Consider the following 21535-nt stretch of genomic DNA (forward strand, 5'->3'; position numbering starts at 1 on the left):
ATATTCATAACAAGAGGATTTAAACAAAATAATTTAATCATATATTTTCCTTTCTTTAGTGTCATGCTTCATTTCAGACCTAAGTATTCTGGTTTATACAAAACTTTTGTGATTAACACGAATCTTTTATCAGTTATCACAGGGGAAAGAAGGGACTGTGAAGGCAGACAAGGGACCGTGAGGGGAGAGACCGTGAGGGGAGAGCCGTGAAGGGACAAAGCGGTACGGCTCCTGAGGGAATATGGCGGTACCGGCTCTGAGGGCACCGCCTTTGAGGGGATATAGTAGTACGGATTCTGAGGGGATATGGAGGTACCGCCTTTAAAGGGATACAGCAGTACCAATTCTAGGGGAAGAAGGCGGTACCGCCTTTAAGGGGATACAGCAGTACCAATTCTAGGGGAAGAAGGTGGTACCGCCTTTTAAAGGGATATAGCTCTATCGATTCTGAGAGGCTATGGAGGTACCACCTTTAAAGAGACACAGCAGTACCGATTTGGGGGATATGGCGGCTCCGTCCCTGAGGGAAGGGCGGGAGGAGGTGCACGCGGCCAGAGCGGGCTCCGCGCCGGCCAATCAGGCGTCGGAGCGCAGCGCGCCGCAGCCAATGAGCGCGGGGCGCGGCGGCGGGCGTTGGGCGCGTGCGTGGCGGAGCCGTGAGGCGCGGGCCGGCGGTGACGGGAGCGGGGCTGTGGCCGCTCCTCAGCCTGGCCTGGAGCTGCGGTGAGAGCCCGTTCCCCCGCGGGAAGCTCCCCTGGGCGAGCGGGAGCACCGGGTGTGCCCTCAGGGCTCCCCCGCCCTCGGCCAGCTCGCTCCCTGGGCGAGCGGGAGCGCCGCGCTGCCCGCGGGCCTCCCCCGCCCTCAGCGGGGACGTGCTCGGCTGTGGCTCGGCGCGACGAGAGGGTTATTGTCCCTTACTTGGGGCGTGGAGGTGTATCGGTTCGTATTCTCAAGGGGAAAGTCACTTCTCTGTGGTAATAATGTGATTTCTGTGCAGGCATCTGGGATGTGCTTTGGCAGCTTTCAGCTTTTTAATTCCGTGGAGTTGCTCAAAGCGGCAATTAAGGGGTGAAGGTAAGGGTAATGTAGTAAAAAAGGACAACGGTTTTGAGGCCAAATGAAGTGTAGAAGTTTATAATTAAACCATGGAAGTGTTCAAGACCAGGTTGGATGGGGCTTGGAGCAGCCTGGGATAGTGGAAGGCTTGAATATTTGAACATTTGAATATTAATCCTTAGTCCTCCACCCCCTGTCAGATACTGTGACTGAGATTGTGATGTGTCCCTTAAGTAGTTTGGAAAGCAGACAGTGAGAAATATGGCTAATGTTTCTATGTATTCCTGTCTTTGTTAGAAGCTTCTGAGGGAAAGCAGAGAAGAATTGACAATGTTCCTAAGAAATAAGCTTCACAAAGAGCATCTTCCATCCCTACACCCTTTCTCTCAGCTTTTTGTTGGTGCTTGTTATGAAACTGGGTTTGCTGCAAGTTCAGAGCAGGTGTATTGCGTTAGTCTGAATTGCCCAGCTTCCTTCTGTTGCTAAATGACCTTCCTGTGTCCCTTTACAGCTTTGTGGTTGTAAAGTTTTCTTAGGGTTTTGTCCCTGGTAATAGTTTCTTTATGCTTCCCCAGAATTAAGAGGAATGTGCTTTAATTTCCCCTTGTCCAACACCTAAGGGGTTTTTACTTTTGGGGAGGCACTGAGCTCAAAGTTCACCTTTTCCTTGCCAAAAGTAACCTTTGTTTGAACACTTTGTGTACCTGCCTATCATCAGGGATTCCACCAATTCAGAAATGAGCTCTTGGGATTCTTTAGGAATGTGCTGTAGAATTCCTACCTGCTCTAGTAGCACACAGCAGGTGAAAATAGGATGGTTAATTTACTGTATTTTTTTTTTTTTTTTTGTCCTTTGGGGTACCATGAAGCATCTTGAACTTCTCTTAATTTTTATTGAGGCAGGAAGAGCGAAGCTGTGACTTGGAGAGGTTGCAGTGGCAGTGAGTTGTGTGGATTCCTGAGGGAGGAGAGGGTGTTAGCACCATGGAAGTGGAGAAGAGCAGAAGGAGCTGCTTCACCCAGACCTCCTGTTTGGGTGAAGATTTAGGTGAAGACTCGCAGCTGGAGTATCTCAGTGCTCACGAGGAGTATGAGGAGGATAAGAACAACTCCAGTGAGTTCTCTGAGCAGGGGGAGGTTGCAGAGGCGGAGGACGTGCCGCTGGCTGGTGACAAGGTGCCACCCCCGATCACAGCAGGGGAAGAAGAGCCTGGGAAGAGCAAAAGACGCACCCAGAGCGTGGCAGTGGAGCCAGACATCCCTTTCCTGCCGCCCAGTGAGAACGCGCAGCTCTGCAGACGCGCAGAGCCCTCCTATTTCAGCAGCTGTGAGAAACCTGCGGTGCGCACACGCGGTGGCAGCGGTGCTGACAGCACTGCAGGGGGTGCTGAAACCCCGTTCCCGGCCCGTGAAATCCTCCCTAGCAGGAGCCCTGCTGCCGGCATGGAAGCTGCAGAGAAATCCTCTAGTGGGAGTCCCAGTACTGGGAATTGGGAGCGTGGTGAAGCCCCGAGGAGCATTCCCAGTGTCTCTGTGGCTGTGCAGGCTGTGGATGATTCCAGAGCTGGCTTCCCAACGAGCAGGAGCTCCAGGGCAGTGAACACAGAGGTAACCATGATGAACAAAGCTCGACCCGTGGGGTGGCTGGCTCAAACCTCCGTGGATGCTGCTTCCAACACAGAATGGTCCTTCAGAACTCAGAGCTCACACGTGCAGGTAATTGACACTTAAACAATAAGGGCCACCAAACCAATCTGATTGATAAAACTTTTTACAATTTTAACTTGTCTGCATGGATGTTAATCTGTAATTTTTTACTTTTTTTTTTTTTTTTTTTTTTTTTTTTTTTTTTTTTTAATTTGAAAAGCAGGAATCAAATGGTCATCTGTGTATCTGTGACTGGAAGACAGACACCCACAGGTGGGTCCAGGGTTGTTCTTGGTTTGGAATTTGAGATTCTGGATAAGGGGTTTTTTCATGAAAGAAAGGTTGTCTGTGGCTTGACAAAACTGATGGTATTAAAAGCTTGCTGAGCAGCAGTTTTTGCTGCAGGGACCAGGTGAGAGGAGTGAGCTGAAGACCTCCTGAAGTTTAACAAAGACCAAAGCAGCCTTGTTCTGCAGTTGCAGACTTGCAGAGATCCTTTCCAACCTAAATTATTTCATGGCTATGGAAACAAAATAAGTGTATTTGCAGATCCACAACGTTGCTAAGTTTTTTTGTTCTTAAGACTTCACTTTTTGGATAGAAGTGACGATGGTGCTTGTGCAGTTCCCACCTCTCTGACAAAACTGACTGTAGTGCTGCAGTCATTCTTGTGGGCTAAATAGGATTTTCCTTAAATCATATCAGAAATGCTTCTGGCAAGGTTCAAAATAAAACACCGTAAATGTAAACAAAATCTTGAAGCCCTGGAATAAACATTTTGTTGTTACTATTATTTTAAAGGCCAGAACATCCCAGCAAGCAAACTGGGAAGAATTCTGCATCAAGTTGCTGTCAGAACATCCTGCAGAGAGCAGCTGAAGCTGAGCTGCAGCTCCTGGCCATCCATTATGAGATGTGCTACCAGCACTGCTTGAAGGTTTATGAGCTGGCTTTGGAGGAAAACACCTATTTTGGGAGGCACGTGCTTTAATGTCCTTTAAAATCAAATGGGTAACTGGTTATTAGCAAAACTTCCTAAATGGTACTGCTAGATTTTATCCCATAGCTTTTAGGAGTGTTTGTAATTAGTGGTGTTGTCCAGAGGACTACCAAGTCTTATTTCCAGCCTTAATATTTTTTGTAGCATTCACAGTCCCAAAATTCTGCTTTTTTTAAATTTTTTCCCAGGAATAAAACCCAAGTGATGCGCAATACAGTTGTTAATTTGTGTTCTGGTATAATGTAGAGGAATCTTTAAACCCTGTAAAATCTTTGGGCATCTCCAGAAGCTGTAAAATCAATGAAATGTCTAAGTTGATGTTGCTTTCTTACCCATATTTTAATAGATGTGAGGAGAAGAATGAGTTATATTCATCTCTGTTGTTGGTTTTGGATGAGCTGGACAATAACTACAGCAGTATGAGAACAGAAATAAAGATGGGCATACCTTTAAATGAGCTTCCACCACTGTCAGTTGAGCTGAAGTTTTCCCCAATCTCTTCCTTTTACATGCCATCCAAGGTAAATGCTTAACTGCTTTATGTTTTTAATACAAATTGTTTTATAATTAAGATAATTATAGATAAATCTTTCTCTTTTTTTGACAGTTTTTCGGAAAGAGTCTTTTCTCTGAGTAAGTAGTTTTCATTTGTTGTTGTACTTACTAAGTTAAATGAGGAATGAGTTTAGAAGATGTTAAACTTATAGTTTCTTTATTTCAGGATGCATCTTGTTGTTTCTGGCTGTTTAGTTGCAAGATCAGCATTGCCCTGTGGGTACAATGATTTTATTTTAAAGGCATTTTTCTTCTGCAGTGTTCTAGTATGCAAACCAGGGAATGTCTTTACTATCTTTATAATAAAAGTTTTCAATTTACAGGTAATTTTCCTGGTTCCCTGCTTCCACTACTAAAAATCTTTGTCTCCAGTTAAATGGCATCTGTCTTAAAAAAACAAGCAAAAAAAACCACCAAACAAAAAAAAATCCAACAACAACAAAAAAACTCAAAAAATCCCGCACCACAAAAACCCAGAAAGACTTCGCTGCTGGCAGAGATAATATTAAGCATATAGATAATATTAAGAGATAATATGAAGCTATTTTGCTAAGATTATCATTCAGATATGAAGAATGATAGAAAAATAACTTAATATTTCAGGCAGGTACATGATAGAACATGTTCAGGAACCATATCCAGTGACTTTCTGTAAGTGGAGATGAAAACAAATTTGGCAGTAAGTTTTCATTGAATTGGATAAACTGCTAGAGACTGAAATTTCCTGTTAAAGTTAATCAAGAAAAAGTAAAGGCAATTATTTTGTTTTGTAAGTAATTAGTAAAAGTTGCACAGATGTTTCAAATTTTGAGGAATACATCTGAACATCACACAGAAAGCTGTTAAGATATAATGAGAAAAACCAAGATTTATTAAGTATGTTTATTTTACTGTGAGCTTCTGGAAATATTTAAATTACTGTAGAACTTAACATTGTTTTCCCATATTTTATGTACAATCCTTGGATGTGTTTTAGTGATCTTTCAGGTGAAGGGAAGGCTGACTTGGAAGAACCAAAACAGCAAGAAAAGGGGATTTCTGCCACTATGGTAGGGAATTCTTCACTCCTGGGTTTTGGAGATGGTAATGTTGAGAGGTATTTTCTCTTTTTAGGTATCTGAAAATGTGATCAGACTCTTCAGGGGTCTCAGCCTGGGATCCCCTGCCACAAATTGCAAATGCAGCTCATATGTTCAGAGTTTTAATTGTCCTTTCAAAATAAAATAACTTGGGGTTCCTTGAGGATGATCAGCAGATTAACTTCTTTAAGTTCACCTGCTTCATGGGCTGATTTTCTGAAAAATAACTTATCACAGCACTCCCACCTGATTATACAACTGAAATGTGTTTGTAGGAGAAGTCACAGGCTGATGGTGGTCATCCAGGTGACTCTGCTTCCCCTGGGACATGGGAAGAACCACCTAAAGATCAGGCTCTGGAACGTGGTAAGTGATCTGCTCCTAGTAAAAATAATCCTTTATTTGTGCTAAGTTTTCAGGGGAGGAAAGAAACCCTGTGTAAAACATACATAGGGTAACACAGCTGCCCTTTCTGGGGTGGAATATTTATATATCAGCTATCAAAATGTATTGATAAATTATAATGGCTCTATATTACTACTTACATCTTGGAAAAAAATTCTACTTAAATTAGGATTCCAAGGGATGCAAGTAGCTGAAATTCTCTTCAGCACAGAAGTTTGATACTCATTTATGTAGCATACTATGGTTTGAATTTTAACACTTGAATTTTATCCCAACTGCCAAGGCTGTGTAAAAAATGAGGAAGGGAGTGAGTATTGGTTTGATGCTAAGGAAGACTTGTCAGTGGCAGATATTTCAGTAATGTGCAGAGCAACGAAAAAGCAACAAGGAAAACAAGACCCAGCTGACTCAAGAGGTAAAGTCATGTGCTTTAAGCTGATAAACCAAACAATGGTGTTTATTATTGGAGTGCTCTGTTCCTTCTCCAAGCAGAAGTAGACTTGGAAAAAATGCCAGCTGGGTTTTCAGATTGATCTTTCTCATTCATTAGCAGTGGATCCTTGTACTCAGCTGTTTTCATCCATCCCTGTTTCTCCTTGAAAGCTTCACCTACAGTGCTTGACCTCAAATTAGTAAATGCCCAATCACAGAGATGGAAATACTTCATTTTATTTTTTTTCTTCTTCCTCCTTTTTGTGCTTCCTTCTCAAGCTAGACTCTTGAGAGTGAGGTGCAAATGGTTTGTGTTTGGAGGATGGAGTCAGAGATGGGTGTGCTGAGAAGTCCCAGGGTGCTGAAGGCAGAGAGCTTGGGGGTTCTCTGCACCAGCCTGCAGCACTGGCACTGTTACTTCAGAGCTGTGTTTCCTCTGCCTCTTAAAATCTCAGGAAAGACTCAGGGAGAAGATGTTCCACAAACTGAACTGCTGTGCTTCTCAGGACACTCATTTTCTGTTAGAAGATTCTCTTCTTTCCCTTAGTTTCTTCTAAGGTTTTCTTTCCAGACTTTCCAAAATATACAGAGATGTCAGCTCAAGAACAGTTAATAACTCTTTGCTTTCTTACATTTATTATTAGAAGTGAAGATAGTGGGGAGTGGGAATCAACATTCTTCTGTTCAGGGTGGTGGCCCAAAACCCTCAGTGCCTGAGGTAGGTCTGTTCTTAATTTGTAGAAGGAATTTCTTGCCACGTTAAGGTTTCTTTCATACTCCACATTTATCTGAATTCACCTACCCAAGAGTTGGCACATTCTTTGCTTGGAGATGATCAAAAGGTAAATAATTATTACTAGCACTCCTTTGTGTGGCAGACTAAGAGCCTTAAATCTTCATGTCTCATAACATTTAATAGATAGAAAATTAGGATAGGAAAATGTTACATATTGGTAATAAATTTCTGGCATGTGGCAGAAGAGTGAAAGCACCATTTCCAGCTGTTTTTTCTTAATCCTAGGACAGTTTGGAATTTACCCATTTGCACTAGGTTTTTGTCTTGTAACACCTATGTTTTTTTTAATGCAAATGTCATATGGTTTTATACAGAAAAGATTTTTGGGGAGAGAAACTCTTGGATTTTCTGGCATAAATCTAAGAAACCTCTATATACAGAGTGTTATGTATTGGCTCAGCTTGGTCCTTTGAGAGTAAAGAGCAAATCAGTAATTGCTGGAGTTGCTCTCATAAACCACACAGATTTGCTGTCTTTGGGGATTTTCCTTTAAACATGCTGGTCCTTTGGGAAGTGGTAATTGGATCTAATTTAAAGTAGCAGGAATAAGATGAGCTTTAGGGTGCCTTCCAACCCAACCAATTCTGTGGGTTTAGGATTTTATATTTATCTGTAGGAAAGAGCTGTTGTATTACCTGTACAATGCTTAACCCATGCATTTTTTTTTTCCTTATTTTGATGCAATTCTAGGATCCTGGGGAAAATTCCCTGCTGAAAACATCCACTTGTTCCTCTGTAAACCCATCTGGTGTCTTTGTTTCTCCTTATGCACTGAACTTGACCAGCTTTACCAAGTTAGTAAAGAGACTTCAAGAAAGGCATCCAGAGTTTAGCAGGTGAGATATTTGGGTTTCTTTTTGGCCCTGATTTGTAATGGAGCCAATATCCATGGTGACAAATTGCTAAATGTGTGGCACTAAATGTGATGTTAACAGTTGTTTCTTTAATTCCCACAGAGATGAAATTGTGGAGGCTGTGCAGGAGGTGAGGAGAATCAACAAAGGTGTCCTGAGTGGCTTGGCCATCAGCTCTATTGAGGAAAAGACCTCTGCCATTCTGAGGAGATCGATGTGCTGCTCTCAGCAGGAGAAGCACTGAAAAAGGTGAATATTGCAGCCTAGAGGGGAATAAACCCACGTGAGTTTGTGCAGCTCTGCAGCCTAGATTAACTTAGCCTGAAGCCCTGCAGGAGGTACCCCGGTGAATCCATTGGAGCAGTGTTCCTAAGGGCTGGGAGCTGTAAACAGGCACTGTATAAAGCTTGGTGTGCTGGTGGTGAATTCCTGCCCTGTGTGGCTGATGAGCTTTGTGGAGGGCGCTGTCACACGTGTTTGGTGCAGAGCTGACACCTACCGGCCAGGCTTGTGCAGCCTCTCACTGAAACCCCAGCACTGGCTCAGTTCTGGGTCACAGCTGATGGTTTCTGGCTGGGGGCTGGAAACCTGACAGAACCAGATTGTGTTTGTAGTTTTCTCACCCTGATCCCTCGTGCAGGAAGCTGCAGCAAGCTGAATGTGCTAAAACCACAGGCCAGAATTGCAGGGATGTGTCTATCCATTATTGGTTTGGTCTCCTTCTCAGCTGGGTGCTCTGCTTGCTGCAGGTACCTCCCAGCAGTGCCACTGCCTGGTTTTCTGCAAAAAGGAAAAGTCTTCATATCCACCTGTCTTTCACAGGACTGCGGATAGGGACAGAAGTTCATCCCAAAGAATTAAAATCTTATGCTTGGAAGCATTTTCAGTCAGTAAGGTTATAACAGCCTCGAAATGCTTTGTGCCTTCCTTGTGGAGTGATTATTTGGTTTTCCAGTGGTGCGTGGGCTCTGCAGTCCTAATTGTTCCTATTACAGTATTTTTGTCCTGTTGTTTTGTGTGGGAGATGATGACTTAAAATAATTTTTATTTTCATCACAAGGGAGGTGTGAAATGGCTGTGTCATTAGTAAATAACGGGGAGAAAAAGAATCCCCATTTTCCATAGTGAGGGACAAGTATGTAATATATATAAGGTACATGTACACCTATATTCACTCAGTCTTTGTTGTACTTTGTTCTAGATCCTGCTGCAATTGCTGCTGCAAGGAGCAGCCTTGTTCACTGTCAATAAAGGTTAAAATTTGTTCTTCAAAAAAGTTGGGGCAGTGCTGTGCTGTTTCCAGACCTCTTCTGCTCCCTCTCAGTGGCACAGCTGTTGCTTTGTGCTGTGCCTGTGGTGTCCTGGTGCTGCAGGTGATGCCCCAGCTTTGGTGTCTCCTGCTCTGTCAGGGTGGAAGCAGTCCCAGGCTTTGCTGTTCCACGTCATTCCCAGCAGCTGTTGCTGTTTCTGTTCCCCGGCCTTGGCCCTGCCATCAGGCAGGTGATAATAGTTGGGGAAGAACTGGTTCTCTGGCCTGGGAGCTGTTCTGTTCCTCTTGGGAAAGCAGACGTGTGCACGACCTGAAAGACTCGAGTTAGCACACTCTGGTGTTCCTTCACATTCCCTTTTTAATTGATATTCTCCCCTTGAAGGGGAGAGCTGACTTGAAGCGTGAGAGAAGCTGCCCGGCTCCCAGGGGCGTATCCCATCCGGACCACCTGAGGAGCCCCGGCAGGCTCTGCTGCTCAGGCACAGCTCGGGAACGAGCTGCAGGTGGAGCTGTAGGAGCTCGGCAACGAATAAAAAACAAACCACGAAACATTTCTCCTTAAATCGCGTTCCAACACTAGAACGGGAGCAGGCAGGATTTTTTAGCTAGGGAGACGCAGGACTGCTCCGTGCTTTCCTTCGGCACTGTTCGCTCCCGATAAGCGATAAGGAGACGCTGCGCTCCATCCCGCTTCCCCCTGCGCTCCGGCAGGAGCCGGGCGGGGCCGTGGCCGCCCCGGGCCCGCCCCTCCGGCAGCGCCGCGGGCGCGGAGCCCGCCCGGCACCGGAGCGGAGCCGCTCCTGCCGCGGGGCCATGGCCCTGCTGCCGCGGCGCTTCCTCTGCTTCGTCCTGGGTAAGTGCGGCCGCCGCGCCACAACTTCCCCGAGCCTCCCCGGGGCTCCGCTCCGCTCGGGCGCGCAGCCCCGGCCGCCTCCTCCGCGCTCCCACCGCTCTCCTGAAGCCCGGCCAGGCGCCAGCCTGGTGTCGCTGGCGACACAGCAGTAGGGAGCCAAAAGGAGAGATTATTGTGGGGTGCTGATGCTGTGGGACACAGCCTGCTGTGTGGGGGATTCCCTGCTCGCTAGGACCGAGGCGCGTTCTGCCTCCTCTCCGTGCCTTTTGTTTAATTACTGCCTTTGGAGTCTCTCTTCCCATTCCTGAGCCGCAGGGAAGAGCAGGCAGCCCGAAGCGCCCCTTCAAAGAGCTGAGGTTGGATGTTCTGGGGTTTACCGGTGGTGGGGTTGGAAATGCTTGCATCGTGTGATTGTTTTCTTGGGATGCAGCTTGCCTCGGTTTCTTTGCTGCAGCTGGCATTTCAATGCAACAGGTAGAGATTTGTGCCGTGCTTGTCACCTGTGTGCCCACGGCAAAAGCTCTGCGGGACGTTCGTGCTGTGTAAAAGCGCGTTTATTTAGGGTACTCCAAAGGGAAACCGCACACCCTCATCCTAACGCTTATCTTCCACAAAATCACAGGTTTCTCCTTTCTCTTCCTTCCCCTGTGCTGGTTTTATCCCCCAAGCCCTGGTGAATAATGCATTGAGCCGTGCTGCACATAATGTGCTTATCAGCACCACGTAATTAACTATTTACTGCTCCTCAGCTGTGCAGGGGCAGGAGCAGCCTGTGCCCTTGGACGAGGCACATTCCCCCTGCTGCGCTGCAGGGAAAGGCTGCACGTTCCTGCTGCAGAACCCTGTGCAGGGAGCACTAACTCCGAGCTAGGATTGCTCTCTGCTCCGCTTTCCCAGCCCCTGGCTCCTTTTCCTGGCTCTCCCTTCTCTTGCGTGGGGAGCTGTAACTTTTAAAAGTGCTCCAGGCTGCTCCTTTCCATCCCCAGTGGGCTCAGAAGCAGCAGGATGCTGTCTCTTGTGTGAGCCAGGTGCCCAGTGGCAGCTAATCTCGGTGCTGTGGATGTATTTTTTCACTACATTCTCCTGGGATTTTTTACTTTGAGCACATTTAACGAAAAGATCGAACATTTTTACACCTTGCAAATGTCAAATGGGTGCCCAGAAATCACCATGATGCCCACCGATGTGGGTGTTTTAAAGTGAGAATTTTTTTAAACAAGGGGAAGGGTCTGAAAGAAAAACGTTTCTCTTAAAGCTCAAGCTTTAAGGAACTTCACTGCTGGCTGCAGTCTTTAAAAAGCACGGGCAGTTAGGGAATCAGCCATCCTAAAAACCCCAGTCTCATTCAGCAGGTCAGGGGTCCTGCTGTACCCCAAGGTACCCACTTCCATTAAGGTAAAATGAGGCTTTTTTTGGGTTTTGGCTGCAGCTTCCTGCAGAGGCTGCTCGGGGAGGAGGGATGAGCCTGGCTGTTACTGGGGCAGTGATGATTGGCACCACATGCAGCTCTCTACTGTGTTTTGGTGTTTAAGGGCAGTGCTGGGCTGCTTGGATATCTTCTGGGTGTAGATTAATATTACTGTGAGAGGTAAGAGGTAATTGCAAATAAGGTCAGTAAAACATTAATATCTTCTTGATTCCCTGCACCTTCTGTCTGTGCTGCGCAGCACTGTGTTTGTACAGTCCACAGAAAATGATGTTTTCTTAAAAACAAAATGTCTGGGCACTGTTTATGACCTCTCCTGGAGCTCAGGAATTAAAGTCTTTTGTATCTTCTCTCAGCCCAAAGCACACTCGGTAATGCCTTCCACTGATTTCAGCTTGAGTGCCTTCTTTATAAAAATCTAAAGCTCCCTTTAAAGTTGAATTTAAGGCTGCTGCCTCTCTGAGAAAATCCTCCTCAATATTTAGAGAATGTCCTGTTGGAAATCCCTGATAACAAAGTAAAACATTCCTCTTACCTTTCATAGCATCTCTGGCATGGAGAGAACTCCAAACTTCCTATGCATCACAAGAAAAGTGTGTGGATAGGGACAACAAAATTGCCTTGTACTGCTCCCATACATGCTAGTTGCTTTCCTACAGAAACCGGTGGCACATGGATTTGGTGGGCTGGCTGAAGGCTGTGGGATGTGGTCAGGAAGCCTCTTGGCTTTGAGAAATGGGGTTGCATTTATTAACTGAAATGATGCTGAATTTAGGAGCTGTGAAGTCCCAGTGCTGTAAGCTTGTGCTGGCCCAGGAGGCTGGGAGTGATGAAAATGTAAATGCCATGACCTGGATGGAATGAAATGAGAGCCCTCATAATGGCTGAAGATGGGGTTGGCATCTTCCACATTTCCCCAGGGCTGGACATTAACGTTGGGGTTATGGCAGAGTTGAGGGGTCCTGGAAAGCCGTGGGTGGGGATCTGGAGTCACTGCTCTGCTCTGGCAAGTTTGTTCTGCCTCTCTGACTGGGTGCAAAGACTGGCTCTGTCATTTTTGGGGGAGGTTTGGGCCCCAAAACCGTGGTTGTGATCAGAGCCCTTCCCAGCCCAGACCCTGCTTCAAGCAAGGACTGAAAACATCACCGGGCTGGAGCACGAGGAGCATTAAAAGCCCATTAGAGGGGGAAGTGCAGCGTTTCAGCTCACTCAGACAGCTAAATGCCTTTTTCTCCTCTAAACTGTAGCTTGGCTGGGGTTTGTCAGGTCAGTTCCTGCTGTGGGTGGGTGATTACCAAGGAATCTTGGTCTCTGCTGTTACGCTGCCTGCAGAGCTGGCTGCTTTTAATAATCAAATCCACTAATGAAGCTGCTCTGTGGTTTCAGTTCCTTGCCTCTGTGCTTCTACAACGTGAGGTTTTGGGGATCTGAAAACACATCTTGCCCCCTCAGAGCAGCAGCCCAGGGGGGAGGCAGGCAGCAGGCTGGTGAAAACCTCCTGATTTCAGCCAAGGGTGATCCCCCTGGGCTTCCCTTTATCCTTTAGGTAAGGTTTGCTGGGAAAGCAGCAGTGCTGTGTGGGTGAGTTGCAGGGAGGTGCAAAATCTCTGTGTGCTCTTCAGATGGAGGGGAGGAAAACCACGTTGAGAAGTCTCTGTTGAAAAGGAAAAGAAATTATTCTGGTGATTCCCAGATTGCTCACGTGGCTCAGCAGCAGATTTTAGTCTGGAAACTCTGTGTTCAAAATATTTAGTGAAGCTGCTGTTGTCTGCAGCCTGTGATGGGTGCACCAATATGACACTGAGGTTATTTTGGTTTTTTTTTTTCATTAAGAAATGTTTATATTTACTCATTATGTGCTTCTTCGTGGGAAACCTGTTATATTGCCCAGGCAGTGATTTTTTTTATCTTGAAGGGATTTCAGTAAAATGTTTGCTAGTCCCATGTAGCAGAAAATCTGTTTAACACACGTTGAAACCTGAACCATCAGGATCACAGTGTGTTGTCTCCAAACCAATGCCAGGCACTTTTAACCTTGGTGTTGCTTTTCCCTGGTCTTATTTTAGCCTCAATCAACTGAAATAGCCAAAGGAAAAAATAATCCCGGGGGTGGAAGGAGAGTACATTTGCCTTTGGCACATTCCTGAGATCTGGAGTGTGGTGGCTGCTCGTTTCTCCCTGGCTGTGTACAACAGGACCAGTCTGGCTTTGAGACTGAACCGACATCTGTGGCGTCCTGTGCTTTGTTGATGTTTTAAAAATAACTCTAAACCAGGCTCTGAGGTTGGATTAAGGTGTTGGGATGGCAGTGTTGGACACCACAGTCCTCCCTGGAAGGCAGGAGGGATGTGGCTGGTTCCCTTCACCCCCTGCATTTGGGGTGCACTGAATCCAGTGGGGATCCCTCCTTCCTTCCACCCTGCTCTTGTGAGCAGGGATTCAATGGTGGCCATGGCCAGAGGTGGTTTGAACTCAGGATGGGGGAAGTCAGGGCTGTACAGACATTGCCAGTGTCTATCTAAAGCCTGTGGTTTTCCTTCATTATTTAAATCAAGAAGAACTATTTTCCAAAAGACCCTGCTATTAATCAAGAATATAATTATCTTTATAACTAACAGCTCGTGGCAGATTTTTCCCTCCCCTGATGTGCAGTCAGCCAGCAGTTGGATTTCAGCATGCCTGGCTTTTGATTTCCTTTCTCCTTCCTCCCTTCTTGGCTGCTTTTGATTTTATGTTACCTAGTGAGTGAATTTTGATGGGTAAATAAAAGTATTTGTCATTCTGTCCTCTGCAGAATCAAGTCTAGGGACAGGTAAGAGAAGTCCTGGAAATGTGCTTGGCAGCCTCTGATGGATAGCAAGGCCATACCATAACTTGTGCTAAGACAGGTGGGAAACTGAGGCAAGGAGAGAGACTCTCATCCAATTCCTTGGAGCAGCCTATTTCAGTGTGTTTAGTAGTTAATATTATTTTTGTGGCAAAAAGAAAACCCCTTGTGACCCAGCTGAGCAGGGCTGCCCTGCACTGGGCTGCACAGTACAAACCTTTATTTTAGATTTTTGTTTTAATCCCACATTCTGCATCTTACAGGAGGTATTACATGTGATTTTGTATGGATTGGAATGGTGTTAAATCATCTTTCCTTTGGGGATGGATTGGCTGTTGTAGGTGCTTCATGAAATACTGGACTTGAAAGAGGAATTTCACAGTGCAGTGGTGCCTCTGAGCCCCCAAAAGCCCCCAGACAGGCTTTGCTTTCAGGCAGCTGGCTCCTACTTCAACTTCCAACTAATATTTCCCTGGCAGTTATTTTTAGGCAGTTTATTTTGTGCTGTCTTATACTGCTTGGAGTGGCTATAGAATGGCAACAAAAACTCAAGTATCCCCAAGCCAGCAAAAAGTAAATGCCTACAAATCATCCAAGTACCAGCTTGAGGGATAAATCACTTCCTTCCTTTGCAGGCACAACAGGATTTAAAACCTGGGAGATCCTTTTGGGTTTTACTATGATGTTTGGCTGTATACAAAATACCTCCCTCATTAATGTTGGCTGGGGAAAAAAAAGAAAGGCAGCTTTCTCTTTATTTTGCTTAGTGTTATAGAATGAAAGGAATCACCATTCCAGGAGCAGGGATGAAGTCCCTGGGTTAGTAAATCAGATTAAAGGCCTTTAGGTTGTGGGTGCACTTCCCTTAATGTGAGCAGGTGGTTTGTGGGATGGGCCCCAGAGGGCTCTTCAGGCCCAGCACACTGTGCTGCATTCCCTGAGAGGGGGAAGCCTTTGGCCCCCTGGGAAGCTTTCCACACAGCCAGGTCCCTAACAGGGGCCTGTCCCCAGCTGTGGATCAGTGTCCATGTCTCCCAGGCCAGCCATGGTGGGCTGTGCCATCGCTGATCCTAGCCCTGCCTCTTCTCATTTCAGATTTTTCCCCTGCTGTGAGACTTTTTTCCCCCTCTCAGCTTGAGTGACTTTTCCCCCATCCCAGTTCCCTCAAGTCCTTTTGAGGCAGAATTTGGGATGAGCTGTCTCTCTGCAGAGCTCCCTCCCTCTGTCCATGCTCGGTTCAAGCAGTGGCCGTGTGCTTTCCTTCTGCTGCTCCATCTGCAGCCCCTGGAGCAGAGGGCAGGCAGGGAGGGGGGATCCTCCTTCTCTTCTCCCAAGGGAGCACTGGCAGCCTGTCCAAGACATCCTTGGATCAGCCTTCCCAGTGCTTGGAGATGGGCAGCTCTCCCCCCAGCTCCCAGCATCTGCTCTGCCTCCAAAATCCTCACTGTGCCACACTTCTCTGCTGTGGTGGAAAATCCCCACTCCCTTTCAGCACAGAAAAGCCCCCAAATCCCACGAATTCCCTTCTAATTTCCATGCTGAGTGGCTGTGTTGGGAGAGAGAGTCCTGCAGATGAAGGGACAGTGCCACAAGAGTGGCTGGGGAGGCAGCAGCTGCCTGCTTTGGGGACTTTGGGATGCTCCTGAAGCGTCCATGAGCAGACTGGGAATGGGATGATCCCCCTGATCACCTGCAGGGCTCAGACCCTCTCATCCATCCCCATTCCCGAGCTGCTGCTGGATCCCAGCCCCATCCTGAGCCAGCCAGGCAGGGAGGGGAGCCTTGGAAAACCCATTTCCTGTGCAAATCCCGGGCGGAAACAGCCCTGCCGGGGCTCAGGGCTTTCAGCTGCCTGCGGGGGCACAGCCCAGGCTGGCAGAAAGGGCAGCTGGCACAGATGGCTCCTGAGGAAGGCACAGTGCTGGCCCAGCCACCCTGCTGTCCCCAACCCCAGCACCTGCAGTTTTCTGTCCAGAAAAAGTGTTCCAGCTAAACAGCAGCTTCGGTTTTTCCTGCTGGACCAAGGGCTATTTGCAAGCTCTGAAGCCTCTGCCAGAAGCAGCCCCAGTGGAAGGTGTTTCTAAACAGAGGGTACCAGACCCTTGCCAGGCTTCTGCTGATGCTGGAAGGGACAATTTTCCCATTTTTGTGCCTGCAAACTGGGATGTTTTTCACACTCATCTTCTGCCTCCTGCCCCGTGTCCTCTCCCTGCCCTCCTGTGAGTGTTTTATTCTACAGCCAAGTCCAGACCTCGAGTCTTGTTCTTAATAAAACAGCAAAACCACCACCTTCAAGAGGAGAGGAGAACAGCCTGTTTCCATCTGGGGCTTGTTGAGAGCACTAAGCATTTCACAGGGGAGGTTGAGAATTTGGGAGAAGCCCAGGGGAGGATACTGGGGTGTTTGTTCTCACAGCCCAGAGCTTTGCCACATGTGCCAGTGCCAGTTCTTCTGTATCATCTGGCAATTATCTGCCATCTTTGGGGTTCAGCTTTTGGATGAATATCTGCCTGTTTCCTACTCTTTGCTAGGAAGTCCTGAGCAGTTTCCCCTCAAAAATCCTGACAGTCCATCCAGATGGTTTGGTGAATTCTCTGCATGTGTCATCAAATAGCTTCATCATTCCCTCAGCACCATCAGGGGTACTTGCAGAAATGCCTGGGAAATGGGAACATGCCATGCTGTGCCATTCTGAAATTCCCAAATCTGTTCTCAGGCTCCCAGTCCTCCCTGCCTCTGCTTCCTCTGGAATTGGTTGCATGTCCCAGCAAGACAAGCCCAATAATTCCCAGAATTCTGGGAACACTGAGGAGAAAAAGGCCAGAGACCAAGGAATTGTGCAGAGGGATCCTGATGTGAAGTGCAAGGTGTTTCTTTCAGAGAAAGCTCAGGGATTTTTACTGGTGAACCATCACTGTGACAGATGTGTGGGCTCACAGAGGGGTGGTGTCCCCAAAGCTCTTTCTGTCCCCAGAGCTGTTTCCAGGCTCCAGTTCTGAGAAGTGCAGTGTAGGAAAGTCCAGTTGTCTTCCCTCTTCCTGAAATGTTTGTAACAATCCAGGACCAGCACTGTTTTTCTGCTGAAATAAACGTGTGACAGGTTTTTTACTAACCCTCAGTAAGCTGAGTCCTGGTGGATGCTTGCTGGGACTCTCCAGGACATCAATCCCAGGGCAATCACGAGGACCTGGGATTGCCTGCAAAAGCCATCCCCTCCATCACCTCCCCACCACTGCTCTCCAGGTGTTTCCTGGGAGGAGGCAAACCAAGGGTCCTTCATATTGCATCTTGTAACAGGCAATCAGGGATTCTCTCAGCAGGGAAGGTTGTTCATCAACAATTCTTGTGATAGGAGAAGTGGGAATGGCTCCCCAGTGCCAGAGGGTAGGATGGATGGGATATTGGGAAGGAGAGGTGCTGGCACAGGGTGCCCAGAGAAGCTCCTGGATCCCTGGAAGTGTCCAAAGCCAGATTGATGGAGCTGGAGGAACCTGGGCTAGTGGAAGGTGTCCCTGCCCATGACAAGAGGTGAAATTGAATAAACTTGATGGTCCTTTCCAACCCAAACCATTCCAGGATTCTGTGATTCCCCATGTCCATGTGGCATCTAAAGGCCAAGCAGGGCTTTGGAGGCACTGTGTGGCTCCAGTGGGTGCTCCCAGAGGAGCACTGCATTCCTGCAGCTCAGTGCCATTTTTCCTGAGGGAATGGCAGCAGCAGGGGCCCATGAGAGGGGAGCTCTTTGGAGGCAGCTCAGCCTTGGTACAGTTGAGTTTTGGAGCTCAGTTATTCAGCAGCTCCTTGCAGCCTTCACAGATGGATGCTGCTGAGTACAGAGCCGTGACTGCTCTGGAGCTCAGTTATTTACAGCTCACTGCAGCTGACTTACACCATCTCCATCAGCAGGGCTAAGGGAGAAGAAAAACCTTCTGGAATGAGAGCTAGGAGATACAAAAATCCCTCCCTGCTTTTGTTACAAACCCTGAGCTGTCCCAGTCTGAAGTGGAGTTGGGAGAAAATCTGTGAAGCAGCAGGGCTCTGTGGGGTGAGGTGGGGACCAGGAGCTTCTCACTTCGACCTGAAATTGTGCAGTTACAGCTGAAGTCATTTCTCTGGGTCAGCTGGAAACAAAAGAGCTTTTTTTGCCTGGCTGTGCCCAGCTCCATCCTCGCAGACCTGACACTGACCCTGCTGGGCCTCGCTCCTCTCGGGGCTGAAACAAAAGAGCCCTTCACCATGTCCAAAATCAAGTGTCCTTGGCAAAGGTCACTCCTGGCTCTGCTTTCCCCAGTCCCTGGGGCAAGGGGATTTGCACAGCCCATGTGGAGGTGTGGGAGATGCAGGGGAGCAGGTCCTGGGAGCACTGAGGAGCTGCCAGGGGGGACAGCAAGGTGCTCACCTGCCTCTGAAGGTGACTGGCAGGTGCTTAAAGCTCCCCAGGGTTTGGTTTTCCCTTGGTTTGGGTTGGTTTTTTCTTTTAATAGTAGGGCTGGTTTTCATGCTGGCTTACCAGCTATCTCTGGCTTGCAGCCAGGTTGTGGCTGCTTCCTCCCCATCATTTATTCAGTGTTTCTGCTCCCTCTACTCAAGGTTAAGGTGTTTTCCTCCAGCTTCAATCTGCATAAGCAGCTATGTGGCCATCAGGAAGCATTTGGGCATCCTTAAGGATGGTTGTGGTACAGCTTGTCTGGGCTCATCCCAAATGAGAGTGGGGAGGAGCAAAGCCAGGGAAAATGCAGCCTGTTGCTTCTCTCTCCTTGTGCTTCTGCACTGCTCAGCTTCCTCAAGTGGCTTTGCCTTCCTCAGTTTCTCTCTGTGCTTTGCATATCTCACTCATTTCTTCCTGTCTCTGTTTCCTCTGTGCTCCTCAATCCCCTTGGCTGCACATCTATCTGCTTTTTAATCCCTTCTCCTCCCCTGCTCTGCCATGTCCTTTTGCTATGCTCTCCTGCTCTGCACCTGACACATTCCCCAGCAGCATTTTCTCTGCAAGCTGCCTGTCCAGACAAGTGATGGTTGTGATATTTACAGGGCATTTGTCCTTCACAGCTCAGTGCATGGACAGTGACCCCTGGGTGGCTCCTGAGCCTCCCTGGGATGCTGCAGCTCGCTCAGCCGTGTCACTCCTTCACTTGACTCATCCACATTGGAAGGGATGGGAAGGGGAGAAAAGCCTTCAGGCCATCAATCATCCTTGAGCCTGCCTGGACTGAGATTTGCAGTCTCTAAATCATTTACATTTGCCTCATGTTAAAATTATCACACCTTTCATTTGTCTTCTTTCTTCTTCTTTTTCTTTTATTCTTTTTCTTCTTTTCTTAGTTTTCTTCTTTTCTTAGTTTTCTTCTTTTTTTTCCTTTTCTTTTTCTTTTTTTTCCTCCTTCTCCTTCCTCTTCCTCCTCCTCTTGGTGCTTTGCTTCCTGTCAAACTCTCCCCATCTGGGAGCAGGTCCCTTATCCCTGGCTGAGGTTGTGCCCGTGGCTGGTATCAGCTAGGCAGAGCGTGAGATTTTGATAAACTCAATTTTATTATTGCAACAGTGAGGGTTTAATGCTCTTTAACTTCTCTTGGCTCAGTAACTCCCATGGTTTTATCTCAAGTCAGGCCAAAGTGCCTGCTGCTGTCAGAGGCAGCATGGGAGCCCTGCACCCATCCAGGAACATCAGCCAACATCTGGGGGCCTTTCCCACCCAAATTCCCACCAGGTCCTGACTTCCCACCCATTGCCATAGGATTCTGGTACCTAAGTGCTCTGAGCATTTTGGAGGCTGCAGAGGGATGGTGTCCCATGGTGATCTCCCTAGGCCACTAAATAAACAGCTCAATTCTGTTGTGTTAAAAAAATCAGATAAAAATAAAGCAGAGAGTTATTCACACGTAGCAAAAAATAGATCTGGTATGTGGTGCCTGCCTGCAATGCACTCCAGGAGCTGCAAAGGCACTAGCTGGCACTTTGGGGAAAGCTATTATTTATAGCCAGGCTCACTAAATCACTCCCCAAAGGATTTTTTTCCCCTTCCCTTTGTAGCATCACTGTCCTTTCCCTTTCCCCTCACCAGCAACGTTGCACTGATTGTGCATGAGGCTGCAAGCAGCACTTTATTGGTCCCTGTTTCTAAAGCATTGCAGGGACACGTTCCCAGGAGGGAATTCAATCAGCACTGTGCAGCCAGGGATGGATGTGATGGATTTCTCTGTGCTCCATCACAGGTGGATATTTGTTCCCAGGTGTGGCATGTGCAGGTCATTTTTCAGGGGTCAGCAGCAGGATCTCCTCCTCTCCTCTCCTCTCCTCTCCTCTCCTCTCCTCTCCTCTCCTCTCCTCTCCTCTCCTCTCCTCTCCTCTCCTCTCCTCTCCTCTCCTCTCCTCTCCTCTCCTCTCCTCTCCTCTCCTCTCCTCTCCTCTCCTCTCCTCTCCTCTCCTCTCCTCTCCTCTCCTCTCCTCTCCTCTCCTCTCCTCTCCTCTCCTCTCCTCTCCTCTCCTCTCCTCTCCTCTCCTCTCCTCTCCTCTCCCCTCCCCCAGCTTCCTGCACAACTTTACTTGTTTTTAAAGCCCAAAACCTGAACATTTTTAAGTCCAAAGGCACTTTGGGCCATCAGCAGAGGATAAATCCACATCATTACTAATTGATGAGTTACCCAGCACATCCTGGATAACTGATTTATCAGCGCTGAGCGCTCGGGGGGTGCCAGGAGGGGAATAAACCTGAGAGAAGGAGGTTGTGGAGAGCTGGGGTTGCTGAGGGGTGAGCTGTGGGGGCTGTGGGGTGCAGTGACCCCCCAGCAGTGCCTGTGTTGCAGCCCAGCACTTCATCGCAGCCACGGCGTGCCAGGAGGCCGACTACGGCTGGATGATCCGCCACTACTGCCTCAAGCAGTTCCAGCTCAGCATGGAGGGCATTGGCCAGCGCCTCTGGTGTGACTGGGACGAGACTGTGGGGTAAGTGAGCTCCCCCTGCCCCTGCTCCCTCCTTCCTGCTCCCAGCTGGGATGTGGGGCAGCCAGGCTGTCAGCGCTGGGGTTCGTTCCATGGGGGGAGCACCCTGCTCTCACTCTGCTTGGCTCTGTCTTGCTGGGTCCCTAGGGGCTTTCTCCAGCCTGGGGAGGGCTTGGAGGGGAGAGCAGTGGATGTTGTCTGCCCAGACTTTGGGCAGGTTTTTTGCACTGTCTCCTGTGTGTGCTGGATGAGGTGGGTTGGGAACTGCCAGAACAGCCAGGCCTGGGGGGTGCTGATCATTGGCCAAACTCTGCTTGCAGCACCTAGGGGTGTGTCACAGGGGCCAGCACTGTCCTGCTTCATCAGTCATGTGGGTGTCATGTCTCCTCATTAGTCAT

The 21535-nt window shown here is 47.9% G+C and overlaps 1 protein-coding gene across 1 annotated transcript in view; it reads left to right on the plus strand.

Annotated features, from left to right (window-relative positions):
* Nucleotides 1-647: 647 nt before the first annotated feature.
* LOC130255608 (RNA-binding protein 44-like) overlaps nucleotides 648-21535 on the plus strand; it is a 29057-nt gene continuing 8169 nt past the window's right edge. Inside the window, exons 1-15 of the mRNA XM_056496506.1 lie at nucleotides 648-723; nucleotides 998-1074; nucleotides 1960-2772; nucleotides 2924-2976; nucleotides 3505-3681; nucleotides 4050-4224; nucleotides 4311-4336; nucleotides 5235-5307; nucleotides 5613-5703; nucleotides 6026-6157; nucleotides 6819-6892; nucleotides 7661-7806; nucleotides 7927-8065; nucleotides 9704-9947; nucleotides 21002-21140. Of these exons, the coding sequence (XP_056352481.1) occupies nucleotides 2041-2772; nucleotides 2924-2976; nucleotides 3505-3681; nucleotides 4050-4224; nucleotides 4311-4336; nucleotides 5235-5307; nucleotides 5613-5703; nucleotides 6026-6157; nucleotides 6819-6892; nucleotides 7661-7806; nucleotides 7927-8065; nucleotides 9704-9947; nucleotides 21002-21140 (2201 nt within the window). The 5' untranslated portion in view covers nucleotides 648-723; nucleotides 998-1074; nucleotides 1960-2040. The remainder of the gene's footprint in view (nucleotides 724-997; nucleotides 1075-1959; nucleotides 2773-2923; nucleotides 2977-3504; nucleotides 3682-4049; nucleotides 4225-4310; nucleotides 4337-5234; nucleotides 5308-5612; nucleotides 5704-6025; nucleotides 6158-6818; nucleotides 6893-7660; nucleotides 7807-7926; nucleotides 8066-9703; nucleotides 9948-21001; nucleotides 21141-21535) is intronic.

Source organism: Oenanthe melanoleuca, chromosome 7 (genome assembly GCF_029582105.1).
Source record: "Oenanthe melanoleuca isolate GR-GAL-2019-014 chromosome 7, OMel1.0, whole genome shotgun sequence".
In the NCBI taxonomy this organism is placed as follows: Eukaryota; Metazoa; Chordata; class Aves; order Passeriformes; family Muscicapidae; genus Oenanthe; species Oenanthe melanoleuca.